This window comes from Lynx rufus, unplaced genomic scaffold, assembly GCF_022079265.1.
Source record: "Lynx rufus isolate CCGP_SWC_20201006 ecotype Redwood Valley unplaced genomic scaffold, mLynRuf1.p SCAF_28, whole genome shotgun sequence".
NCBI classification, from domain to species: domain Eukaryota; kingdom Metazoa; phylum Chordata; class Mammalia; order Carnivora; family Felidae; genus Lynx; species Lynx rufus.
Genome location: NW_025814843.1, coordinates 9,685,442 through 9,712,604, shown reverse-complemented (window position 1 = coordinate 9,712,604; position 27,163 = coordinate 9,685,442). Strand labels below are relative to the sequence as shown.

General features: G+C 48.5%; 1 protein-coding gene across 2 annotated transcripts in view; it reads right to left on the bottom strand.

Annotated features, from left to right (window-relative positions):
• The window catches only part of MYH10 (myosin heavy chain 10), a 123,704-nt gene that overhangs the window by 47,822 nt on the left and 48,719 nt on the right, over positions 1 to 27,163 (bottom strand). For both annotated transcript variants that reach the window (XM_047089742.1, XM_047089743.1), the window contains exons 6-14: positions 18,278 to 18,341; positions 16,304 to 16,402; positions 13,467 to 13,610; positions 13,123 to 13,218; positions 11,484 to 11,602; positions 10,705 to 10,857; positions 7,132 to 7,305; positions 4,885 to 5,058; positions 4,531 to 4,645 (exon numbers count right to left, since the gene is read on the bottom strand). In XM_047089742.1, the coding sequence (XP_046945698.1) occupies positions 4,531 to 4,645; positions 4,885 to 5,058; positions 7,132 to 7,305; positions 10,705 to 10,857; positions 11,484 to 11,602; positions 13,123 to 13,218; positions 13,467 to 13,610; positions 16,304 to 16,402; positions 18,278 to 18,341 (1,138 nt within the window). The remainder of the gene's footprint in view (positions 1 to 4,530; positions 4,646 to 4,884; positions 5,059 to 7,131; positions 7,306 to 10,704; positions 10,858 to 11,483; positions 11,603 to 13,122; positions 13,219 to 13,466; positions 13,611 to 16,303; positions 16,403 to 18,277; positions 18,342 to 27,163) is intronic.

Here is a 27,163-nt window from a genome sequence, read left to right as displayed (position 1 = left end):
AAGGTAGGGACGTACCTTTTACTGTGCAGGGCTGGAAGTGCTATGCGTAAAGTCAGAAGCAATGTGTATGCGGTAGCAATTGTATCGTTTATGCACTCAAACAGCTGCCTCGAAGTATAATAAAAATGAGCATGAAATGAAAGGTTCATGCAGGTCTATGAGCAAAACAGAAACAGAAACCCAGAAACCAGCCCCACGCCCACATCTACCCTGCCCTCCCCGGCCCCCCCCCCCCGCCAGCCCCCCCCCCCCAGAGTTCTTCCTGTGGGCTTAAAACCCTTCTGTTGAGAAGACCTACAGGCTTTATACATTCACCTGGTGGCTCATGAAGACCAGAAACACTGTCATAGAAAGAAGCTCTCTGAATATTCTGAATCTCTAAAGCAGAGAAACAGCAAAAACAGAACAGAAGAGCAGATACACAAATACTTCAGTTAGTGTGAGAGACATTTGACATCACAAGTCAACTTTGAAATCGGGCTACAACACGGCCCCTGTGACATTACTGCCCAGATAATTTGCACTTCTGGACAAAGTTCTCTACTAAGTAATCTTCCAAACGTCCCCACGCCTGAGGGTCAGCATCAGATCGTATCAGCATTACGGGATTATGTAAACGCAGGATGAAATTTAAGAGAAATAAGGCAGTACTGGAATTGTTCATAAAATTATCTTGCAATTAGCAAATCGGGACGAGACTGCGGAAGTTTGAGCACTCTGCTAAGTGTACACGTTAAGTGGCTTTTACGGTCAAAGATGCACACCGCTGCGTAATTTGACTTCCAATGCAGATTTTGTAAACATATTGGTTTCAAATACAAATTAGCAACAGTTACTAAGGAAAACAAAATTCAAGTTCTGTTGTAGCAAAACGTTAAAAGAACTTCAAATCATAAGGTGATACTTCTGGATCATACCCATTACTCACGGAAAATACCCCAGGAGGCACATTTACATGAAAATGCAATCGTTAGCTTTTTAAATTTCTGGATACAAGCCCCAAGGAGTGGCAAGAAGTCGCGTGCAGCTGGTACAGAAATCCCGAAACATCTTTTAGCAAAAAGGAGGGCGCTAGGAATCTCTAGGGCAGGGCTGCCATCAGAAATCTTACACTGCTCCTGGTATGGCCTTGAGTGAACTCCATAAAACCCTAAAAGCCTATTTTAAACCAAAATATTCTATACCCTAGGGATTGTGCCTTCACAGGCAAGCTCGACTCATACATCCTGCTTTCATGGTCGGCTGCTCATTGTCTGCTTTTGCATTAACGTGGCTGCGAAAAGAGAAAAAACAAGGACTTGTTTTTTCCAGGGCTATTTTCTTTTCCTACAGAAAAGCTCCCCTCTCCCGAGATCCCTACACCCAGAGTGAGCACTGGTGAATTTTCTGCCCTAGAACCCCCGTCAAACGCTGTGCCTGGTGCTGACTTTTTGTACGAAACATGCAAACCTCGGAACCGGACAAACACGGTTCCGCCGTCCTGCCTGACCTTCACCCGGAAGATCGGCTCCCCTTCACCACCGACAGCGAGAGACTTCTGCGATCCCGTCGCTCAGATTAAAGTACATCGCCGTCCATCTAAGCCGATGGACAACAGGACTTATGCTAACAGTAGCATCATCAGGACACCAAACACGTGGGATTATTCCAGAGCAGATGCTAGCATGGCCAAATCAAGCTTGGGGCACACCTGACCTTCCCGGGGGTTCCGAGCCACGGACCAAGTGCAGATGGACGGAGTTCGGGCCGGGGCCAGAAGAGTCTGCAAGGCTGCTGGCGTTTCTGGAATTAAATACCCTAACTTCTCCATGGACAGAGAACACAGAGGCAGGTAAGGACCCTCCAGACACGGTCCTACCTGTCGGACACACCATCTGGGCTACGGAACACGCACGGACGCCTGCAGTCCAGGCCCTGCCAGATCTTACCCTCCTAACACCACTGACCCACAACTGCCCGACGCTCCCCCACCTGGGGACGGCAAGGCGCAGAGCTAAAGGAGAAAGATGGATGGAGGAAGCCCAGGGAGGAAGCTGGAGCCAAGACAGAGGCTCGCGCATCCTGTTACCGCATCTGTGTGTATCCTGACTCTCCCACGAGGTCACAAGCTCTGGGGGCAGGGACACGTCTCTCATCGTCTCCACACGGACCTCACGGACGACCATGGTAAGCATGTGGTGGGAGGGAGTCCTGTATGAATGGGCCAGGTGTTTCCCACAATAGCATTTCTGGTTAAGAAATTAAATAATGGGGCGCCTGGATGGTTCAGTGTGTTGAGCATTCAACTTGGCTTTGGCTCAGGTCATGACCCTAGGGTTGTGGGATCGAGCTCTGCACTGGGCTCTGCACTGACAGTGGAGCCTGCTTGGGATATTCTCTCTCTGCCCTTCCCCACTCATTCTCAGTGTCTCAAAAAATAATAATAAAAAGAAAAAGTTTAAAAAAATAAGAGAGTCAAGGGGGCGCCTGGGTGGCTCAGTTGGTTAAGCATCCAACTCAACTCGGGTCATGCTCTCGCAGTCCGTGGGTTCGAGCCCCACGTTGGGCTCTGTGCTGATGGCTCAGAGCCTGGAGTTGCTTCAGATTCTGTGTCTCCCTCTCTCTCAAAAATAAATAGATGTTAAAATAAAATTTAAAATTGTTTACAATAAATAAGTAAATAAAGAGTCAAAAGTGGTTTGCAACATCAGGACCAGTCCGTTCGCCCAAGACCTAATTTCTTTTGTTATACGGTCATTATTCCCTGAACACCTTCTCTCCTCATTCAAAATGGAGAAAATCAGTTTTTGAGGCTTCAATGGTAGAAATGCTGGTTTCCTCTGTGCTCTTCTCCTCACACTCAGCTCCCTGCCCCCAGGTCCTTCATCCCAACCCACAGATCACTGCCAATTTGCCTCTTCACCTCCGTGCTTTCACCCCCACGCTGTCACCCCTGGCTCACAAACCTATGGAAGCCACTTCTCCAATGGAGTCAAGTCCTCCTGAGACCGGAGGTCAGACTTCTCTGTGGCCCGGTTGCAGCCACGAGCCTCCCTTCGTGTCAGCTTTTGTGACTCAACACGCTGTTCCCTTCCAAGGACGAGGACAACTCCTCCGTGACAATCTGCCTCATCACAAGCCAAAGGGACCCCCTTCCTTCCCTGTACCGAACGTGGCCAGAGGCTCCTTCCCTACCATTCGCGTGGCATCCGTCGCAGCTGTGGTCTGGGTGCATCTGTCTCTGTTTCCTGTGCTCAGAGCTCTTACGGGGGCGCCAGGAGGGCACAGTGGCTCCGCTCCCCCAGCCGTGGCGCCCGGGTCAGTCTCCGCCGAGGGGACGGGCAGCCCGACTCCTCTCGTCTCTCTGGGATGCGTCCCTCGCACATCACCCCCTGCGAGTGCAGGCCTTCCCGGGCCTCGTGACAACCAGAGCTCGGAGGGGGTCCGTCCACTCCGGCTCTGGAGTCTCGTGTCCTGTGCTACCGTCTCCTCGCGACAGGCCCGGGGCCCCCTCATCTGTTCGGTGCGGCCTCGACCGCCCAGGCCGCTGCGCTAACTGGGAGCACTCAGCATCTGGTGCAAGCCTCTCCCCCACAGGCACCAAGACCACCTAACCTCCCACCAAACCCCTCCTTTCGCCCGGTCTCGGGCGCACGATCTCTCCCGGGACCCACGTGTGCCGAGCAGCAGCCCACGCCGGCGGGGCCCTCACGCTCACCACAGCTGCCGGACGCGATCGCTCCGGACTGGAGCTCCTATCCTTCCCTCCTCACGTTCTCCTGTTCCTTCTGCCTCAATACCCCTTGCCCCTTCTTTTTTGCTTCCTGGGTTTCTTTCTATCTCCGAGGAGGGGGCTGGATGACAAGGTCTGGAGATAGTCCAGAGAAGGTGGGGGTGAGCCAGATCCAGGGTGAAGGGCCCGCAGGGCCTGGGGCCGAGCGAAGACGTGGGGCACAATCAGGATGAAGGCAGGAGCGAGAGCAAAGCTCTGGAAAGCACCGCCCCCCCCCCCCCCCCCCCCCCCCCCCGCACACGTTTCGTTTCCCTGGTACTCGTAGCACCTTCTAGTCTATGACGAGACACCCGAGGCTCATGTAAATACAAGATCTCGGAGGGCTGACGGAAAGAAAAACAACTACTCTCTATGCAGGGCATTTGGAACTGTTCACCAGCTACTGCGTGTGTGTTGGGGGAGGGGGCGCAGCTCACGGACCTGCATGCGACCCAGAGCGAGTGTACAGGGCCTTTCTGGTTTTGCGTCCCCAGTACCCCTGCACAGGAACCACACCGGGCCCTGGGTGGCCTGAGGCACGTGTGCAGTTCTTTCCGGCCCTGTGCCTAGAATGTTCCACACTTCCCACAGCATCTGACCAGGAAGGCAGACGTTCTGTTTCCCAGGGTGAATTCCGATGTAGCGGCAGCCCTGCTCTAGGGAAAGCAAGTTTTAAAGTAAAACACACGTACACGGACCTAACGCAAAAGGACCACATGTGGGTCTTCACCGGAAAAGTTCCGGGACCAGCTGAACTCCAGGCGGAAGCGCGTTCTTACCGTCCTTCCAAAGCTCTGCCACGAATCTGTCCGACGACTGATGCAGGAGGGTGGCCACGTTGTCGTTCAGCGGGTCCATGTTCTTCATCAGCCACTCGTCTGCCTTGTAGTCCACCTGGCCGTGGCGGGCCACACGAGGGGGGGAAAGGCGGACACACACACAAAACAAGAAACGCTTTCAGCCTTAACCCGGAACGTTCTCGGGGTCAATCTGAAAGGTGGGTTGTCTCGAGGGCCACGCGGTGGTGACACACACGGTGTTTAGGGTCTGCGGACGTCTACCCGCACGTCTGTCACCAGCGCCATCAGATGCGGCGAAATGCAAGCTACCGTTAACCGTTACACAGCCCGTACCTTCCCCGCGTAATGGATGATGCAGAAGTCTGCTTTGTCTTTCAGTTGCCGGGGTTTCTGAAACTTGGAGTGGGAGCCTTGCTCTTGAACTAGTTTTTCGACAAAGGTCTTATCCGTGGCCTTCGGGAACCAGCACTCTTCGTCCAGAAGGGCCAGCACGCCGGGGGGGTTGGCCTGATAATGAGAACGGACAAGTTCACCGTCACTCGCTTTCAACGCCAGGATGCCCCTCTGCAGTTGGCAGGTTAGTTTCCAGGATGAGGAAGACTTTTCTGAAGCTATGGAAACCAAACTGCTAGGACAGAAGGTAGTGGAGGGATTCTCTCCGTCTCAAAAAAAAAAAAAAAAAAAAAAAAAAAAGAAGAAAAACAGAACGAAAGTGAACCTCAACTGGGTGGAATGCTTCCAACATCTCACATCCTAACTGATTTAAGTTCCTCTTTAAGGGATGGTTAAATACACAGCGCCCGGTCAAACGGCAAGACTAGTAAGCATTAAGCGGAAAATATCAAAGGGGGAGAAATAATTTATCAATTACTTTATGTATTTGACCAACGCAAGAATCGCTACTTTATTTCACTCAACTGGTTCACTGAAGAAAGGCCCAGAAACAAAGGCAGATAGTGGACTGTGAGAGGCCTGGGGTCTCTGGGACGATGACAGTGTTGGAGTCAGGCAGTGGAGATGATGTATGATGCTGTGAGCATCGAAACCCACTGAGCCGTATCCCACAAAACGGTGGATTTCAGGGCACATGAGAAGGTCTCAATCAAGAAAAAGTGCCCAGAGTCGGTGCACGGACTTCCCTTCTGGAGGAAGGCGGAGGGCCCAGGAAAGGGACACGAAACACTCCAAATGTGTTGGCCTAGGTCGCCGCTGCTGGGTCATCCCACACTGCCACACCACACCGCAAGTACACGTCAGTGACACGAGACTGAATGCGGCAAGTCTAGGGCGAGCCTACGTGATCAGCCTTGGGAATCCATATCCAGGAGCAGCTTTCCTACGTTTATCGGGAAAGCTGGCTCTGTACAAATACTGCTTAAAAAGTGACAGAGACTAAAGCATACAGGAAACATGTAACCACATGGTCAGAGAAAGGTGGCCGGACAAAGTGCCAGCAGGTAGAAGCTGGGAGAACCCTGTAATGGGCCCCGACCCCAGGGCTCACTAGTTTGCGGCTCTCGGAGGGTTTGGAGCAGCTAAAGGAACACTGGAATTGAAGGCAAGCAGGATCAAGTAATCTTCCAGAAGCAAAGGTTCAGAGTCGTAGGTGACTGAACGTACCCCACTCACCAGACGACTCTGAGGTTCCGCATTAACACTAATGAGGACACATCCATCTTTGTACTCTAGTTCTTACGTTTTAATCTCTTTCAGTGAAAACACTGCTAAATTCTGAAACAGGATCCCCAGTGTAATTTAAGCTTTTCTAAATGGCTCAGTGACAGCACGACTATGAATATCCACGATTATGGCTCCTTTTTACTTCTGCTACTTCATCCCTCAATGTCAAGTTCTGTGTTATCACTGCTCCTTTAGGTCGGGGGTTTCTAAAGAGCTGGAAGTCTGGGAGACAGGTTTCGGACTGCCAGGGAAAACAAAGAACACACGTCCGAGTCACGGACATCTGTTGGAGATCATAAGCGCACGAGTTACGTGTGGTCTTGCGTATCTCTGCGGAACACTAAACCAGAAGAAAAGGACCTCTGATACGTGCTAGGACTGCTATTAAAAGTACATCTACCCCCAAACCCCTGGAAGAGTCAAATCAGGAAAAACCCTGCCCAAATAAGAACATCCTTGTGCTCACAAGGATGAGCTTTAGTTATGGGAACAAGGGGTCTAAATGCCGTGACTTGCTCCCGGATGACCTGGACGGCCCTGTGTGGCCCGGGCAGGAGATGAGGGCACGGTGGAGGGGGGGGGTCTGCAAGCGGCAGGCTCACACACGAGAGGGCGGAGGAAGGGCCTTCCCTGGCTGCTTACTTACTTTTCAAACAGGTATTTCATCAAAGCATCTCTTTTCTACAATGTTTATGTTAGAAAATTATCTTAAAGCTAATTAGGCTGAGGGCGCCCGGCCAGCTCAGCCGGTGGAGCACGCGACTCTTGATGTCAGGGTCGCAAATTCGAGCTCCACACTGGTCGTGGAGCCTACTTAAGAAAAGACCCCTTAGGTGGGCTAGGTGCCCTCGGGGACGACGCTGTGGGAACGACCGCCGCGCTGCCGGAGCGCGCCCTTACGGGTCTCTCGATGAGGTCGATGCAGGGCTGCAGGTCAAGGCCAAAGTCGATGAAGCTCCACTCGATGCCCTCGCGCTGGTACTCCTCCTGCTCCAGCACGAACATCGTGTGGTTAAAGAGCTGCTGCAGCTTCTCGTTGGTGTAGTTGATGCAGAGCTGCTCGAAGGAGTTCAGCTGCATGGGGTGGGATGTGGGACGTGGGGAGGGAGGGGGAGAGAGAGAACGGGAATCATCAATCAGCCGCTACCGACACCCCCCACGGGAAGTTCTCAGGGACCAGCTGCAGCATGGGTTCTGTGTGAGGAGGGGGCCTGAGTGGAGGGGCCTCGGCCTCTCACCGCACCAGCCGCGGGGGACCTTCCCGGAATGCGCAGAGCAGGGAAACACTAAACTCTGTGCGCTAAGCGCGTCATCTACGTGTGAAACAACTCCGTGCCCACTGCTGAATGGTTAGCAAACAGAAGCGAAGGGATAAGCGAGACAGGGAGAAAGAGAAAAGGCAGAAAATCAAAGAGGCGTGGGAAGGTCAGAGGCCACTGGGCTGAGTGTCTGGAAGCCTTGTGGACGGTCTCCTGTTCCCGCTCTTCTCTTCATCCACAGGCTCTGGAGCAACTTAGGTCCTCCTGGCTTTGGGGGGTGGTGGACGAGACCCTGGCCAGGCCTGATGAGGGTGCTCGGGGAGCGGGAGGCTCCAGCCGCCTGTCAGCGCGTTCCCTCCTCTTAAACAAGGGTCTGCCCTCTGCCGGTGTCAACACAGTGGTGACGGAGGGGGACCACGCTCCTCGTGGCGAGCACGGAGCGCACAGAACCGTCGAATCAACAGCCGCACACCCGACGGGGACGCCACCTCGTGTGTTCATTAGACGTCAGGATGGGAACTGGATCGTCTTCTCACACGTTCCAGACACCGCCGTTTCCTTCTTCGGGAACTCGCCGGTTTGTCTATGATGCTGCCGATGGGAAGGACGGATGGATGGGTGGATAGGAAGAATTTTTAAGCACAATCACCTTAGGTGCTAGAAGTTCTCAACCTTTTTCCCCTGAGCCTCCATGCTGTTCGTGAGAAGCACGTGTCCATAAATAACTGCTCTCATTATGAAAAGTGATCTTCAATTAGGGAACGTGTACTCCGTCTCCAAGGAGATTTATAGTCTGAAAAAGCTGTTCCAATCCTCCCCCCATGGGGGTGTTCTACTGCTTGAGAATGCGGTCACACTTGGAGGGCAGGGACGCGGTGTTCGCCCTGCTCAGCACCGTTATTTCCCGGGAATATTTGCAGACTGCCCGGTTGTGCGTATTCACGTTTAGGTAAATGGATTTTGTTCTGCCGTGGGATGAGGAGACCCTACTGCTCTATGCAGCTTGGGCAACTATGTGGCATGGCATTTTTTTTTTTAAAAAATTGAGTTCCTAACTTGTCTTCCACACTTAAACTACAACTACGTTTTCATATAATCAGTACTTAAAATGGTAATGCGTGGTGTACAATTAAAAGTGGACGAAGAGGGGTGCCTGGGGGGCTCAGCTGGGTAAGCCTCTGACTCTTCATTTCAGCTCAGGTCATGATTTCACAGTTCCTGGGTTCAAGCCCCATGTTGGGCTCCGCGCTGATGGTGTGGACCCTGCTTGGGATTCCCTCTCTCTGCCCCTCCCCTGCTCTCTCTCTCTCAAGGTAAATAAATTAAAAAATGGGCAAAGAGCCACATGAGAAGTCTCACTCACGTCACCTACTTGTTCTATGGTTAGCCACTGTCCCCTGCTTCTCGTGATCCTTCCAGAGATGTTCTGTGCACTCACATGTGTGTGTTACCTTGATTTTTTTTTTTTTTAACTTGATCTGTCCTGGAGTCTTTCCACAGGAGGATATAAAGCCAGCTCCTTCTTCATACTGGGTGTACAGGACCCAATATATCCAGTGTATGGATATACTGTAATTCCCTGAACCAACTTCCTAATGGTGGACATTTAGGTTTTTTCCATTCTTTCCCCAAGACAAATAACACTCGCTACCACAATCCTGCATTTTTACCTTCTCCATTTTTCTATGGTCCATATATTCACAGGTTAAGACCTACTTCTTGAAGTACAGTTTAACTTTACATAATGTTTCACTTCTTTTAATATCCTTTTCATTCCTTTTTCAGAATTTTACGGTCTGTTCTTTATTTTCCGTTAATTCAACTTTCAAATTAGTTTTAGAAGAAGGTTGCCTCGTCTCCCCCCACCCTTAAAATTCCCGTCGGCAGGCGCCTGGGTGGCTCAGTCGGTTGAGCGTCCGACTTCAGCTCAGGTCACAATCTCACGGTTCGTGAGTTCGAGCCCCGCGTCAGGCTCTGGGCTGATGGCTCAGAGCCTGGAGCCTGCTTCCGATTCTGTGTCTCCCTGTCTCTCTGCCCCTCCCCCATTCATGCTCTGTCTCTGTCTCAAAAATAAATAAACATTAAAAAAAATTTTTTTTTTAAAAATAGTATTTCCATCGGTAGGTTTTGAATGGACATGTTTGCTTGAGAAGTAACTTGGGGAAGATCTGCTGCTTTATGAGGTGGAAATTCCCTGAGAACATGGTACGTTTTCTAGGTGGTTCTGTTTCTCACAGTAGCACTGGGAGGTTGCCTTCAGTAAACCATGCTGTTTCTTCTTAAATTTATTCTTCAGTCTCTCATCCGTTTTTGTTGCGGCTGGAATCAGGGATCTTTTCTTTCATTGTACCTTCTGATTATGTAGAAGAAGGCGACAAATTTTTTTTTTTTAATGCGCACATGCCCAGCCACCTTTCATGATTTCTCAAGTTTTCCACAGATCAGAACATATTCAAGCAATCTCCTACAGCGACAGCGGCAGCTCAGTGGCTAAGACTGCACCCCCCAGTGACATATCTCAGATCTGCTCAGGCCAGACTGATCGTCTGAGTTGTTCATTTTAAAGCTAAGGCAATTCCATACCCCGTGGTGGCCAGGATATCACACTGGTCCCACGGAGTATTTAATTTAGTATTTGTGCCTCACCGTGGAGTCAGTCCATCAAAGGAGACATAAAGATGTAAATTTTTAGGAGACTGACATTGTATCAATGTTTTGGCACAACCACAGCAGACTTGTGACCGCAAACCAGTGACGGGATGGATGCAGAGGGCGTGGAGAAAGCCAGTCGCAGCAACAGCAAAATGCACCAAAATCTATCACCAGACCCCGTGAAGCATCTTCGGGACACAGAGCACCATCTCCGTCTGTGTCTGCTACCCCTCGCTCTCCGGTCAGCTAGGTATAGCCATGCCGGCTTTCTAGCACTTTCTAACACTTGGCAAATTCTCTCCCATACAAGACCACTGACTTACTCCCATCACGTAGGAAAATTCGCAGAGGCCGGGGGCTTCTCCTCCTCAGGTATGCTTACCTGTAGCTCCCGAGACACCTTCTGTGACTGGGCCCCCCACTTCCTCCTCACGGCACCCTAATTTGGCCGCACCTGCTCATCTGCCATTATAGCCCCAGTGCCTGCAGTGCACCCGGTACAGAGTGAGCCTTCGTGTTTATTAAAAGAACAAACAGAAGAGCAGGAGAGAGAAAGACCTACCTCAAATATTTCGAATCCAGCAATATCCAGGATTCCGATGAAAGATGCGCCCTGACGCTTGGTCCTGTCCAGAGCTTTGTTGATGCGGTGGACGAGCCAGCGAAAGAGCCGCTCATAGGTAGCTTTCGCCAGTGCTTCTACTGCAAAATCTGCCTGTAATTAGACAACAACCTTTTATTCTGGAAACCGCCTACAAAGCATTACTAGCGGTTACCTGGAGTTTTAAATGCTCTATACTGCTCCCAGAACTCAAACAGCTTTTGCTACTTAACGTTGTCTCCATTTGACGTAGCGACAGTTAAAGGTACAGGTAAACATAAACTGGAGATGATCTACTGAGGAGAAGGGAGAAGATGCCTAGGAAAAACAGACTCTTTCCTGGGCCCTTGGGGCTCTGTGCAGCCTGTCTGCCCAGTCTCAAAGGAGTCTGCCACGAAACGGGTGGATCCGACGCCCACATTCTTGGTGCTGGGCCACCCACACAGGGACCCGGGAGCAGCGCGCCCTACGGCCGAGCGGGCTTCCGAAGTTACACAGCTTTGTCCTGGATGATCTACCTACCTGGGGAAAGCCTGAGGTGATATTTCAAATTTACTTTAGAAAAAAAAAATCACTTCAAAATTTTTTCTGGAGAAAACCACACAAGGGAAAAAACCACACACAGTACCAAGAAACACCTGTTACAGAGTTCCTGTTAAGGTCTGTTACCTGCCAATAGGAAGGTCTTCTGATGATAGCTGGTCATTCAAACAAATGTGCAATAACAATGTGAAACTCACTTGTTCTTTGGTCTGGGCTTTCTGCACATAGTCTCGGCCGACCTTGATCCGGGGGGTGAGGATAGCCCGAGTGAACTCCATCACATTCATCCCCAGAAGATGGCAGAGTTTCTGTGCAACTAGAGCGTAAAACGTTTCCTAAGTACTAGGCTTCTACCTACGAGCTAGTCACAACACGATAAGAAACCTCCAGAAATAAACTGAGTAAGTCTTAAAAAAGGACAGGTTTCAGGTCTTCATCCTTTCGAATGAGTACCACTCATCCTTAGGTAAGAAGGAACAGGCAGCAGTTACTTATTCTGGGTAATTCAGCGTAAGTTACGGAGTCTTAGAACCCATGGATGATGCACAGAATGAGAAAAATACCATTTATGCTAATTTAAATCATGTTACCAGGATAACTGGTCGTGCATAATGATCCCAATAATATTTAGTAGGCAAGAAACCTAAAGGTTTGTAAAAATTTGCATGGCCAACAGCGAGCACTCAATAAACAGCTCATTCCGTTACTACTGTTCTCGGCAGCCGGGCACGTACCTCCTCACGCGCTCACTGGGGACACTGCCAAGTTCTAACAAGTGTGAAAATTATTCTCATTTTTTTAGGTTTATTTATTTTGAGAGAGTGCAAGTGGGGGAAGGGCAGAGAGAGAGAGGGAGAGAGAGAATCCCAAGCAAGCTCCACAGTGTCGGCACAGAGCCTGACGTGGGGCTCGAGCTCACGAACCTCGAGGTCATGACCTGAGCCGAAGTCAGATGGTTAACTGACTGAGCCACACAGGCACCCCTCTAATTTTTGATTTAGTGTTAAAATAAGAAAATTCTATAAGGATAAGCACATTTTGAGTTACACCGGGAATAGAACTTACCCAAGTTCTTACTGGCAAAGACCCGAACCCGCCCCTCCCCACCAATCCACACGTGTTGTCAGCAACTGGGCAGTAGTCCTGTGTGGGCAGGACAGGCCGTGCCGCAGAGGGCATTTCTTCCTTCGGTCTGTGGCTCTTGCCACTGGCTCGTACCAACTGCTTTGCTTCGACCTCTAGGTCCTGGCCCCTTTTAGTTAACGTGTGTACGAATGCATGCGTGTACGTACTGGATGGGAAGTTGAAAAACACAAAGAAGCACAAAAAGCCAACGGCCCACACCCCTTTGCTAAAATGATAAATGACATTTTAGAGCCTAAAAAAATATACCTGATGGTGGGGTTAGATCTTGGTTTACTTCATTTGATTGGATATTTCAAAGTAGTTCCTGGGTTCCCCACTCCCCATTAAAATGCTGACAAACACATCTTTTTGCATGATGTGTGTTTTGTCTGTCTTACTCCCTTTTCTGAGACTCTATCTACTTCAAAGGGCCAGGCTCAATCAAAAAGTTCCAGAAGTGAAATGAAACACAGCCTAGGAAAGAGAAAATTTACTGGTCACCTGGCGCGTGAGAAGTACAACTTTAGCTTTATGATGTTATTGTGAAGAAATGCGGCCGGATGTTTAAACAGACACAACGGAGAACTTCTTTACGTTATGGAGAGTTGGCAACTTATGCTTGGGAACATGACGACAAACAGCACGACACAACTGTGGCCGTGGCACAACAACGAACCACGTAAACAAATAAAATCATATTGGTCAGCTTACCTGTATTTTCTGGCATGGACGCTTGGTCAGTATTTCGCTCCTTTTTGAAAGAAATGTTTCCAAACTGTAGCACTGAAGATACCACTTTAAGCATTGCTTTACATGGATACAGAGAAAAATAAAATTATTACATCAAATTGCAGCAGAGACGTATTCTAATTTATTTTGTGCTAAAAATTAGCTGTAAACAGCTTTTCAGTAACATAGGTCTCAGGAATTTGTACAATTACGGGTGATTCTCATGATTTTCTGTCATTTCCTAGTTTACGCTCTTCCCCCCTCCCCGCTGGCTGTGCTAAAGTCTTATTGAAGCGAGTAGCAGAATTGGGGGAAAACCCACGTACAGAGAATTTCCTCGTGAGAGAAGCCCATTATGTGCATTGCTTCCATGGTCTCCTGAAAGTTATCTTTGTCTTGCTGTCCCGGAATGGGAATGTAGCCATTGGAGAGAAATCTGTAGTTATTAAATCCTTCCAGGAGCAGATCAGCTAGGAGAAAACATAACGCATACAGTTTAATAAATAACCATCAACAGACGAAGCACCCCCACCTTCACGCTGGGCTGGGCCGATCACGGGAGACGTGGCCCACCCCCTCCATGCCACCACACTTCTTCCTGTCACACTTTCTCTTCATAGGTTCATTTCAAAAACATGCAGTTTTCCATCCTATCGAGGAGGGAAAACGAGGGTGGAAACTGCAAACATTCCAACTGCAGTTTCTGGGACAGCGGCTTATAGGATATTTGAAATCGGTAGCCCGGGGCACTTGGGTGGCTCAGTTGGTTGAGCGCCCGACTTCAGATCGGGTCACGATGTCGCGATTTGTGGGTTCGAGCCCCACGTGAGGCTCTGTGTTGTCAGCGTGGAGCCTGCTTTGGATCTTTTGTCTCCCTCTCTCTGCCCCTCCTTCTCTCTCAAAAATAAACAAACATTAAAAAAAAAAAGAAAAGCAATCGGTAGCCGGGAAAGGATGCACGTTTTCCAGATAACTAGGCCTTACTGTTTTCACATTTAAATAGTTTAGCCATCTTTTGAGGGACGGTTTTCAAGGCCTATAGTCTGTAATTTTATCTTAGCAAAGTAGTTTACAGCAAATGTTACGGGATCAATAGGAAGACGACACGAACGTGAAGACCCAGATGTAGAAGGTACAGAATGTGGAATAGGCAGGTCCTGAGCCAGGCCGGTGCCCCGAAACCCTCTGAGCCCGTTTGTCTGGTGGTAAATCTGCTTCTCAGAGTGATGTGCAACCCACATTTATGACAGAGTTATCATAGCAGCCGCCCCCATCGACTACTTGTACTTTAGGGGCCCTGAGTTGGAACTTAACGCATCCTTTCGCCAAAGGTGTGGAGACCAGAAGGAGGTTTCTCAGGAGGGGTCAGAATAGATACAGCTGTTTATCTTCACACTCGATGTTATCATGTGCTCTCCTGCCCAGAGTTTCTGTCCTGTCACTGAATTCTCACCTACCTCACATTTAACCTCTACTGGCTACCGCTTGCTCTCTTTTCCTCTCTCCTTCTTTTAACACTTTGATCTTATTTTTTTGGTTCATTACGACTGAAGTTACTGCCGGTCTGAAAGCCCGAGAGTTCTCTTCTTCGGCATTACGGACCGTATCGTCTCGGATGTTTAATTTCTCAGTGCAATTACTCTCTTTATTTGTTGCTGATTTTTTTTCCCTTACGGGTCCCTTCTCTCACTTCTGGGCTCAACGCTTGCACAGATGTCTGCGTGAGCGAAAGCCTACAGCCCAGGTGACAAAGGTGATACGACGCAGGTGTCTGCTCTCGCACAGGAGGAGCGCCGAATTTTCAGTGCCGATTTCAGAGGAGACCAGGAAGCCGGACGTCCTTCCTTCTCCCTCAGATACCTCTGACTCAGAACTTTACCCCAGCCAGTCCTATGCTTCCAGCCCTTGGGATTCATGACAAAATACATGCATAAAAGTCCACCATAAGCTCCATCTAGTACTAGTGGAAGCATAAACGTATATGTTCAGTTATAAACCTGGGAATAAAAATATTTACTCAATTTTATCAATTTATTCTTTTTTACTTTTTTTTTTTTTAACTTTTTTTTTTTAACATTATTTTTGGGACAGAGAGAGACAGAGCATGAACGGGGGAGGGGCAGAGAGAGAGGGAGACACAGAATCGGAAACAGGCTCCAGGCTCTGAGCCATCAGCCCAGAGCCCGACGCGGGGCTCGAACTCACGGACCGCGAGATCGTGACCTGAGCTGAAGTCGGACACCCAACCGACTGAGCCACCCAGGCGCCCCTCTTTTTTACTTTTTATATTCATAAATGTTGAAACCGAGCTTGTATAAAAATGTGTATCTTCTAATTTAAAACTTCTTCGTTTTTTATGTTATTTTCTTTATAAAGCTTATTTTATTCATCTCAAGAGAGAGAGAGTGTGCGCACAAGAGCCAGGGAGGAGCACAGAAAGAAAGAGAGAGAGAGAGAGAGAGAGACGGACAGACAGAGAGAGAATCCCAAGCAGCCTCGGTGCTGTCGCTGAGAGCCAGACACAGGGCTTGCCACCGTGTACTGGGAGATCACGACCTGAGCTGAAATCAGGAGCTGGGACGCTCCACCAGCTGAGCCCCCCAGGCACCCCTAATTTAAAAGTTTTTTAAAGAAAAGAAACAAACGTACAAAAGATGACGTAACACCGTCTATAGAACTGCCACTTAAAAAGTATTTACCCGTGGCACGGAAGTTCTATTTCATTTTCATTTTGGTGGGTACGAAACTACGGTCGACCCCTGGACATCGCAGGGGGGAGCCGCACGGGTCCACTTACACACAGCTTTTTTTTGGAGGGGACAGTTCAGTTCTATAAGTGTATTCTCTCTTCCTTGTGATTTTCTTAGTGTGTCTTCCTATAGTTTATTTTGTTGTAAGAACGCAGTATATGGTGTATACAACCTACAAAGTACGTGTAACAAACTGGTTATCGGTGAGGCTCCCAGGCAGCAGCCAACGATCGGTCGTTCAGTTCTGGGGACTCACAAGTTGGGCTGTGGGTTAGGCCTCCAGCCCCTGTTTTGTTCAAGGGTCAACTGTACTGTTTCCCCAAAATGTTCTCTTTCAAAAAAGAAAACAAAAAACATAATACTGAAAAGATAGTCAAATAAATGCAAAATAGTAGGAAACTTTGTGAACTTACACTTCAGGTGTTCTCCTGCTCCGGATAACAACTGGTAAAAGATATGAAAAGTACGCTCATCTTTTGCTTGACGGACAGCACGAGATTTTTCCAGAAGGTCTGAGCAAAGATGGTTAAGGATCGAATTGAAAAGGTGGCCCTCTCTCCGTGACTGTACGAATTTAATTTGTAAAACGTTTTCTTTCTCTGAATATACTAACCCTCCTGCGATGAACCGTTCTGAATGATTAAAACCTATAAGTGAAAAAGGAAAGAAAATATATGCACTCACGTTCCTCACTAATCTTCGGGAATCATGGACCGAGAGGGTGTTCACGTCAACCCCCCCCCCCCCTCCCCGACCCTCATCTGGGTTATAGTTAAAGAACACAGCACTAACCAAGGAACTCTAAGAAGCTATAGAAAATGAGCTCAAGCCTTTGAAGGCTGAAAAAGCCTTCTGGGAGTTTATCACAACTTTATGAACAAAGAAGCCAAGGCACAAAGGAAATTGCTCAAAATAACATAGCTCATGAGCACAGGGACAGAATTCAGGGCTCAGGTGGACCTCAGGATGCGTGCTTGGCCACCGTGGTCCCCAAGAGCCTGGCACACACAGCCTCGTACAAGTGGCTCCGGTCCCTCTACATCCACTTTCCAAATACCCCGAGATGGCCCTGACCAGACTGACCACTGGCCCCCTATGCTGGTTGTCCAGAGCCGGCCACAACCCCTCCGCCTGGGCTTCCCACACGCCAGAGGCTCGCCCCCAACCTGCTTCTGCACTTCAGACCACAGCACACCCGCCTGTGCGTTTGGGGTGCATCTCTGGGACCCATGTGGGGTCTCTGGTCGACAGTCACTCTGGGCTGTCACACAATCTCCGTTTCTCTGCTCTGGAAGATGACCACCTCTTCTGAAGTCAGCTTTCCCTTCACTTCACCAAAGTGAATCCATTCTGTAAATTAGATTATCCCAAACACATCGTCCATGTTTGGTGGAAAATACGTTTACAGGAAAGCTGTCATGGCAGGACCAAGGTGAAGAAACTCGAGATTTATTCCCCGGTCATTTCCAAGTGTTTCTTGTACTTTCTGGCTCTGAGCGTATCTGGAGACGTAAAATACAATTCTGAATTATCCCTTACCTGAGGGATCGAAAGGTTGTACTTCTATCACAGGGTCCCTGATACTTGTCAGAGGTAGCAGAGAACTGTCACCTGTATCCTTCCTAATTGGGACACTATCACTTGGAATCCTTTCCATTTTATTACCTCTGTTTCAATTTTTTTAAACGTTTATTTATTTTTGAGAGACAGAGCCCGACGCGGGGCTCGAACTCCTGAACCAGGAGATCATGACCTGAGCTGAAGTCAGATACTTAACCGACTGAGCCACCCAGGTGCCCCTTACCTCTTTAATCGAAGTAATTCTACATAGATTTCTCTTTTCTTAAGGCCCTTCTATGCAGATGACATCTTGTAGGACGACTCTTTGTATTTGACATTTGTTTCTCCTCTACTTATATTCTGCGTAACGCTAACTGAAACTGCTGGAACTGTGCCCTTGCAGAAGGCTTGGGGGGGGGGGGCGGTATATGCCCATCCCACTAATACCGCGAGCAGAGGGTAAACAAGGGCTAACCCAGCATGGACTCAGGAGCAGTTCAATAGGAGGTGCTCACCTCAAGGCTCTCCTACCGCGCCAACGTTTCCTGGGTTCAAGTGCAGGTGATTCTCCCCTCAGTGGGACTCTCCTCTACCCCGGCTGTGTGAACACGGTATGGACTGGCATGAAAAACCACCACCACCACCACCACCACCACCACACTCTGGCATGAACATTCAGTAGCTGGAAGTGTCTGACCACGTCATGATCCCTCTGGCTTCAGTCTGATCACCTGGGGAGTGGGAGTGATGCCACACGGGGCTGCCCTGGGCCGGAGGAAGATCAGCCGCCTCTTCGGTTTGGATTATGCAGTTATGGAAAAGGATACATGTTTCAATGTTGGCCCCAACAATGTAGCCAGTTACATCAAAGTTGATGCGGATGAACTTGCCCTGGAAGTAAATCAGGAGAAAACTGAAAGTAAGTAAGGACACAGAGGGTGTGAACACTGTAGGAAAGTAACAAGCCAGTGCCTCACGGTAAGTATCCATCAGTTGGTTGCAAACATGGGTCTTAATTACTGCCTCGAATAGAAAGACAAGGAAAAAGCCTGGGTAAGTTCCCAAAAAAGCAGCAATCAGATAGGCTACCTTCCTGGACTGTGACATAGTAAAAATGAGACCCTAATCATTTATAACTTTTAAGAAGCTCTTCCACATAATCTGAGATCAAAGACATTTGACAGCATTAAAGGAACACTGCATTCGGCCCTAATAGAATTACTTCTTGAAAAAACGATGGATTGGTCTGGTGTAACAGTTTTGCAAATCCCTAAGGAATACTTGGTCTCCCCACGACACACAGAACTGTTTTAAGGAAATGGAAAACGGATTGTTTTGTAACTCATTTCATAAAGTTCCTGTAATATGGAATACCCCAAACGGTACAGCTGTCATAAAAACAAGAAGGCAAAAATAAAAGCAAGTATCTCCCCTATAAATACAGATATAAAGGCCAAATTAAACCCTTTGCAAAACAAAGAAACTTAACAATGACGATGATGTAAAAACACTATACACTCGCTCATCACCCAAATAAATGGTCAAGGGACTGGAGGGCTTTCCTCGGGGGGGGAAATGGACAAGCTGATTCCAAGATTTACAGGGAAATAGAAAGGACAAAAAAAATCACAACCATGTTGAGAAAGAGGACCAGAGCTCAGGGATTCACATCACTAGAATTCAGAAAGCTGTGTTTATTAGGATAGATTGGTATTGGTGGGAGGCTAGAGATAACAGATCAAGGGATCAGAAGAGAGTCCACAAATAGACCACATGGGAACGGTCAACTCACCTTCAACAAAAGGCGCCGAGGTAATTTAATAGAGAAAGCCAATCTATTCAACAAACAGTGCTTGAGAAATGTGTAAAATGAAACCAAAAGAACCTAGACACTTCATACCACGTAAAAAAGTTAACACAAAAGAGATCACAAACCTAAAAGGATGGGCTAAAACTGTAACGCTTCCAAAACAAAAATAAGAGACCATCATTTATGACCTTAGCAGAAAAAGATGTCCTAGAAAGAATGCAAAGAGCATGAAGCTTTAGGGTTTATCAATTAAAAACAGATAAACTGGGTTTCATCAGAATCTAAAACTTCTTCAAAAGTCACTGTAAAGAAAATGAAGAGTGATACCACACACTGGCAGAGAATATTTGCAAAACACCTACCTGATAAAAGACTTGTTCGCACGATATTTAAAAAGCTCTTACAACTCAGTTAACAAGACAAATAGCCCAAGGAAAACACTGGGGAAAATATTTATACAGTTATTTCATCAAAGAAGATACGTAAATGGTCAACAGTCTATGAGAAGATGCTCAACGTCGTCGGTTATTCGAGAAAAGCAAAATAAAATGAGCACAAAGAGATACTAGCACACACCCACTAAAATGGCTGACGTTTTGAAGCAAGACCAGCAAGGAGACAGAACCAGAACGCTCCTATCACCCTGGTAAGAATACAAAATGGTACAGCCACTTTGGAAAAGTCTGCCAGTTTCGTATAAAGTGAAACCTAAGTCACCGTATGTGCCAGCGATCCCAATCCCAGTGACCCGGGAGAAATGTAAGACTTGCGCATGAATGTCCAAAGCCACTTGACTCTCAACAGCCCTCAAATGGAAACAACCCAAATGCCCACCAAGTGGAGAATGGTCAAGGACATCATGGTCCATTCACACAGTGGAATATTACTGGGTGATAAAAAGGAACAAACCAGTGAAATACCCAACAACGTGGATGGACGTTGTACAAAAGAAGCAAGACATAACACGCTACGTACTGTAGGAGCCCATTCACCGGACATTCTGAAGAAAACAGACCATGGAAACAAAAGAGATCAGTGGTTCCCAGGGCCGGGCTACACAGACTACACAAAGGCAAACGGAAGCTTTCCCAAGGGAAGGAAATATTCTCTCTCTGGGCCACGGTGTTGGGCTCCCTACGATACACATTTGTCTAACCCTGTCCAACTGTACACCTAAAAAGGGTGAATTTTATTTGATGCAAAACTCAGCTTAATTTTTATAAATCACCAAGGAAGATATCTTAGGATCCTGTAAATAATTTTAAAATTTAAAATTTAAAAAACATAATTAGTTCCTTCTATTTACTACGAATAGATTACATGTTGGCCCACACCCTTCTACTGGGTGTCCAGTCCACCCACCCATGCTCCTACCCACCAGGACCCTTCTCACCTTTCCCATGTTAGGCCTACATTTATCACATAAATATTTGCTCTACGTACAAAAAACGAGTACTTAAGTATTGGGATGCTACCGCAGAAAAATTTGAACTATATTATGTGCAAATTATACCTCAGTAATATTGACTTTTGCAATTGAAAACTAGAGGATAATTCACTAAAATCATACTTCATTTTTAAATGTCTATTTATTTCGAGAGAAAGAACAAGAGAGCAGGGGACGGGCAAAGAGAGGAAGAGAGAGAATCCCAAGCAGGCTCCGAGCTGTCAGCACAGAGCTCAACGCAGGGCTCGATCCCAAGAACTGCAAGACCATGACCTGAGCCAAGATCAAGAGTTGGATGCTTAACTGCTGAGCCACCCAAGTGTCCCCATTATTTTTTTTGTTCAATATCATGCGCATTCACAGAGAACTCACCCAATTTTCCAATTAAAAAAATTGCAAACCAAGCGAGGAAAACAAGGTGAAAAGAGAATGCACGTGGGGAAATCTAATGCTATTTCCTGCTGGAGGACCAACAAATGATGGGGGAGGCAAGTAAATTCTACCTCGAACCCCTGCGCCCTCCTCCTGGGTCTTCCACTCCCACCACCATGGAAGTATCCTGCCTCACGTTATCTGAAAGCCCTGTTCTGCCCGGGAATGCACGGCTGGTTCAGTAACACCAGGGGTGCCATGTCACCCACAACGGACATTCCACGAAGGGTCTGCTTCAGATGATGCTAACACCCAGAGTGTTCAGGAGGGAGGGGAGAAGCACGATTCCTGTAGGATGCAAAGGCCTTTTGTGACCAAGAGCAGGGCCATGTAGAAAATGCCTCTGACTACACGAGAAACCGTTCCAACACAGGCTAAACCACAAGTCTGACAGTTATGACTGGGCGTATGTGGGCAACAGAACAGAACACGTGAAACCAGGTTTCTAGGAAATCAAGATGGCGTCTGTCACTGGCATCCACAACGCCCACTGGCCTAAAAGCTGATGTTAAATCACCGAACTTCGTGAGGTTAACAACACTTTCCGTTCCATCTAAAACCGCAACGCAGGGGCACCCAGGTGGCTCAGCTGGTTAAGCGACCAACTTTGGCTCAGGTCATGATCTCACCGTTGGTGAGTTCAAAGCTCTGCGTCGGGCCCTGTGCTGCCACCTCAGAGCCTGGACCTGCTTCTGATTCTATGTCTCCCTCTCTCTCTCTCTGCCCCTCCCCTGCTCATGCTCTGTCTCTCTCCGTCTCTCTCAAAAATAAACAAACATTAAAATAAATAAATAAATAAAACAAACCACAACGCAAATCCATCTTTTAGGGCTTGCTAGAGAACACTTAGCATTTTTCTGCTACTCAGAGTCACAAAACAAAAATGACAAGTTGCTCACTTGGGTGGTGGGTTCTGTTATGGGTGGGGGGAGTGGGGACAGGAAGTTTTGCGTAGATTTTTTTTTTTAACAGGAGAAAACTTGTCTTCTTTTGAGACAGGCTCTTGTGAGGTTACACGAGTACTACTTTTATACAAATGACCATTTTGCACAAATCGTACGACCATGGCACTGAGAGATGCTGACCTAATGGCCCCGAGCAGAAGCAGAATCATGAGGCTTTTGCTCTTTCGACACCTGAGGGACATGGTGGCAGGGCCCCTCCAAAGGACAGAGAGGGGCTGTGGGGACACAGAGAACAGCGTCACACGATTAGGACAGAGAGAGCTTCGCAGGAGTACCACTGGAGCCGAGTAATCTTACAGTTTCTAAGTATGTTAGTTTGCTTGAAGCCACAGGGTAATTAAAGGGAGGCTCCGTGCTGGTTTATCTGCAAGCTCTCTGGAGTAAAACTACCACGAACAACACTGGTCCCTGACACACCACAACTGGATCCTGACCTCCTGGCTACAAGGGAAACGGTTCCACTGTTTTCCAGAGACACGGCATTCTGGGCTAGCAGCTATTGAAAGTGGCACCTGCAGGCCCCTTTATGCTCCCCTGACGACAGGTTCCCTTAGTGCCTGATCTAGAGTAACGAGCGAGATTTAATCCAGAGGCCAGATGGCGCTGTCCACAGCTTCAGCTACGGTGACCCCCAAACTATACCAGAAGCTCGTTAATTAACAAGACGGGTTTTCACGTGAACTAAGGGATCTTGTTGCGTAGTATGTAACGGATATAAAGATTCCGGGGGTAACGTGGACTGACTGGAAAGAGACACCCCCGGTCTGGTGTGAACAAGGTGCTAAGACTCCAGAAAGGCCCGGAAGCTGCCGTGTCTGTCGAGAAGGCTGCCTTGGGCTCGATGCTCGATTGGTTTCCCGCTGCAAACTGTCCTCTGTCGCTGACATGGTCACATCTGCCCCCGGGGAATCTTTAGGGAAAGGCTGGGAGTACTCAAGAGACAGCAGTGAGTGCATTCAATTTACTTACAAACTGTTTTTAGTGTCTGCTTGCTTAGAAGCACACGTGGGGGTGCAGAACCCTGGCTTGCTTTCACCGTCATCTGGTAACCCAGCGGTAGGCAGGGCACCGGGGCCTTTACGGGGCTCTCGCTACTGAGGCTCATTATCTACCAAAAGGGCACATGAAACTGGGGACTGCCAAAACGGCTTGATTCCGTTTGGGGGGAGAAAAAAAGATCTTTGCACGAATACAGAGGGCTTCCTGATAGATGCAAGATGTATCTGTGGATACAAGGCAGAAAGTGAAGTCCCCATTTTAAAAGTTCCGTTACCAGAGACTCATCTCACACAAACCGCCTGCATCTGGAATGCATCTGACTTCTCCACAAACAGACCGGGGCTAACCGTGAACCATTATTTTCCTAAGGGTAATGCTCTCCTCAAAGAATCCCCTTTAATACGGACCATGTGCTCGCAACTTGGAAAGAAAAAGATCATCTTCAGGAAATGATTCGTCTCTATCAGATCAAAGAGATGGAAACAAATGGACTCTAAAAGCTGATGGGAGTTTGTAGTTTCGAGCATTTTCACCGCAAATAACGACTCGGCGCAACTCCCCTGTCCACCTGCCGTTTCCGCGACTTGTCGCTCCCCCGGCGGGACGCGGGGCGCCGCCCCCGCCTGTCCTGGCCACACAGCCGTCCCTTCACGGATCTCAGACGGCCCACGCGTCCAGCCCCGGGGCCCGCGTGTTCCCAGAGGGCCCGGCGCACGTGGTCACCAGTGCCCGGAGGTTGAAGGCCCGGGTGCAGGGGAGCCTGAGGAGGCCAGGGGCTCGGATACGCCCCCGGGGCCTGGAAGAGCGGGCGGCACCCAGTAGGCCGCCGCTGCCTAACCGAGCCCATTCCGTAACTACGAGACGCCCACTACGTACGCGCACGTGCAAGGCGCCGTGCCAGGAACGAAGAATCGCGAGAACAGGCTGACGTCCTTCCGCGAGATGCCGCGCGCTCCCGCACGACACACAGCGGCCGCCCACGGACGCCGAGGAGCGCGGTGAGGAAGGCAGCGACGGACGAACAACCCGATCAGGTGCTCAGGAGACACAGACGGGCAACCGTGGACAGACCGGGAGTACGTTCTGGAAGAGCGACCCACAGGGCTCACTCCAGTCTGGACACCGGCCACGAGGCAAGGCAGAGTCCGGGAGGATTTTCGTCGTTGCGTTTCACGCTCCCGCAGCCGGGAGGTTTGATGGCACCGTAGAGTGACAGAAGACGGAAGGAGCACATTCTGAATAGAAAAGGTTCCATTTGGAACACGTTAAAGCTGCGAAAACCACGAAGACCGCCAAACGGCAAGAACGAGGCGGCACCACGGGCCCGGCAAAGGGCAGGAGCTCAGTAATGAGCCGAACTGCACAACGAGATGGAAATTCCGGAACATGTGATTAAAAGACGGGCCTACACGGGGCCGCCCGCTGACGCCGCGAGAAGCAAAGCGTTGGCGGCGGCAGCGCCCACAGAAACCGTCACAGGGAGGCCTCGACTTAGCTGAGCTCCCGACAGCCCGTGCGGCCACTCACTCCGCTATTTTTTATGGAACCACTAAAATCAACTACTTTTGTAGCTTGGTGCGGTTAACGCCTTTGGAGAGTTTAGTAGCTGGCTATGCTATTTCTCTGAAAAATCCTATAAATATCAATATGAAGTTGACTTCCTAAGAATTACAGCCCAAAGTCAACTATATTTTTATTTTTTTAAATGTTTACTGAAAGAGCGCATGAGTGGGGAGGTGCAGAAAGAGGGAGACAGAGGATGCACCCTGTGCCGTCAGCAGAGCCCAAAGCAGGGCTCCAACCCACAAATCGGGCGATCATGACCTGAGCCAAAATCAGACACTCAACCAAGTCAACAATTTAAAGACATTTTTGTTTCTCAGTTGAACTAGCTATGTGTAGGAACACTGCCTTAATGAAAAATATTTTCTTAAAAGATAAGCTTTAAAAAACAATTTTTTTAAGTTTGCTTATTTTTGACACAGAGAATCTGAAGCAGGCTCTGCACCCGCAGAACAGGGCCCCCATGCGGGGCTCGAACTCACAAACCATGAGATCGTGACCTGAAACTGAGAACTGGATACTTAACTGAGCCACCCAGGCGCCCCAGGAGATTAGCTTTTAATAGAATACGCAGAATAAGACCTTTGGGAGGTGGAACTCTAGCTCAAACAGGGTTTATTGAGGATTTAGACTGGGTAGGTATTCTTGCTGGCAGGATCTTGCTAGAAAACAACCTAAGAAGTTCTTCCTGCCAGTAGGATGTAAAACAAGTTCCTACCAGAATTATTTACATGCACTTTCAGAACAGGATGCATAAATAATAAGCTTTAAGGAGACTTGTGTATAGTAATTACTTTGCAAATAAATTTTGACAAGTGATTACTTTGATTCAGACTCGAATTAAAAAATGTTAAAGGTATATTTATTTCTGAGAGAGAGACAGAGGACAAGCAGGGGAGGGGCAGAGAGAGAGGGAGATACAGAATCCAAAACCAGGGTCCAGGCTCCAAGCTGTCACAGAGCTTGATTCAGGGCTCGAACTCATGAACCGTGAGATCATGACCTGAGCTGAAGTTGGATGCTTAACCGACTGAGCCACCCAAGCGCCCTGATTCAGACTCTAATTTAAAGAAACAAGCTGGAGCAGGATTTTTCAACCTCGACATAATGGACATTTGGGGCTGGATAATTCTTTGTCGTGGGGTCCATCCTGTACACTGTTGGATGTTTAGCAGCATCCCTGGCCTCTACCCATCACCGAAACCAAACAACCAAAAATGCCTCCAGGCACTACCTAATGTCCCCTGAGGGTCTCCAATTGAGAACCGCTAATCCAGAGTATTGCAATTACAGACTATAATCTGCCTTTGTCAATACGGAAATCTCTCTAATGATGTATGTGCGGCAGCCAACCTCTGAGATGGCCTCAGTAACCCCCAACCTCCAGTACCGCTGTCATTGCGCAGTCCCCTCCCACGCTGTATCAGGGTTGGTCTCTGTGGCCAGCAAACTACATCAGAGCGTTGGCCCGTGACTTCTAAGATGGGAAAGAACACTGTGTGGCTTCTGTCTTGCTCTCTTGGATCATCTGCTCTTGGGGACCACCAACTGCCATGTCATGAGCACACATCCCTATAGAGAGGTCTTTGAGGTGAGGAATGCCTTGGAGGAATTAAGGCCTCTTGCGAAAAGCTACCCGGGTAAGTCTGGAAGAAGAGCCTCTGGCCTCGTCAAGCTTCACGTGACCGCAGCCCTCACCAACAGCACCTTCGTGGCACCTTCACGAGAGATGCCGAGTCAGAACCACCCATCACATGGAAGCGGAGATGATCCAGGTTTCAAGTCACCAGGGTTAGGGTAAGTTGTTACACAGCAACAGGTAACTAATACGGAATCCTATTTCCACGTGTCCCAAACGTACAAACGCTGGCAGGCAGATGGGTCCTTACTGCTTAGTAACGCACTCACTACAGTCTTTACCAAAGGACCGGATGGCAGCAATTTATCTTTTTTTTTTTTAGGTTTTTATGGATTTGAGAGAGAGCGTGAGACAAAGCAGGGGAGGGGCAGAGAGAGAGAGAGAGAGAGAGAGAGAGAATCCCAAGCAGGCTCCATGCTATCAGTGCAGAGCCCGACGTGGTGCTTGAACTCATGAACCACAAGATCATGGCCTGAGCCGAGATCACGTCAGATGCTCAACCAAGTGAGCCACCCTGGTGTCCCAATAATTTCTTTTCCAGGCAAAGATGAGACAAACAGGCACAAAACGGTTTCTCCTGAATTTAAAGTGTGGCTTGGGGCAGGGGAAATCAGAAAAGACTGGTAACTTGATTTATGTAGTAAAATAAAGCATTTTCCACTAAGAAATCCTTGTAAATCTGCATGGAGATCCACATCCCAAAGCTGGTAGCTCACTGTCTTCTATCCCGTGATACAGCCGCTAAATGCAGGGCTTTCAGGAGGAAGAATTTAAGATTTAAATGTGGCTCAGGCTCAGTGCTGATGACCCAGGGGATGATAAAACCCTATAAATGAACCTTAGCTTCCCCAGATCTTT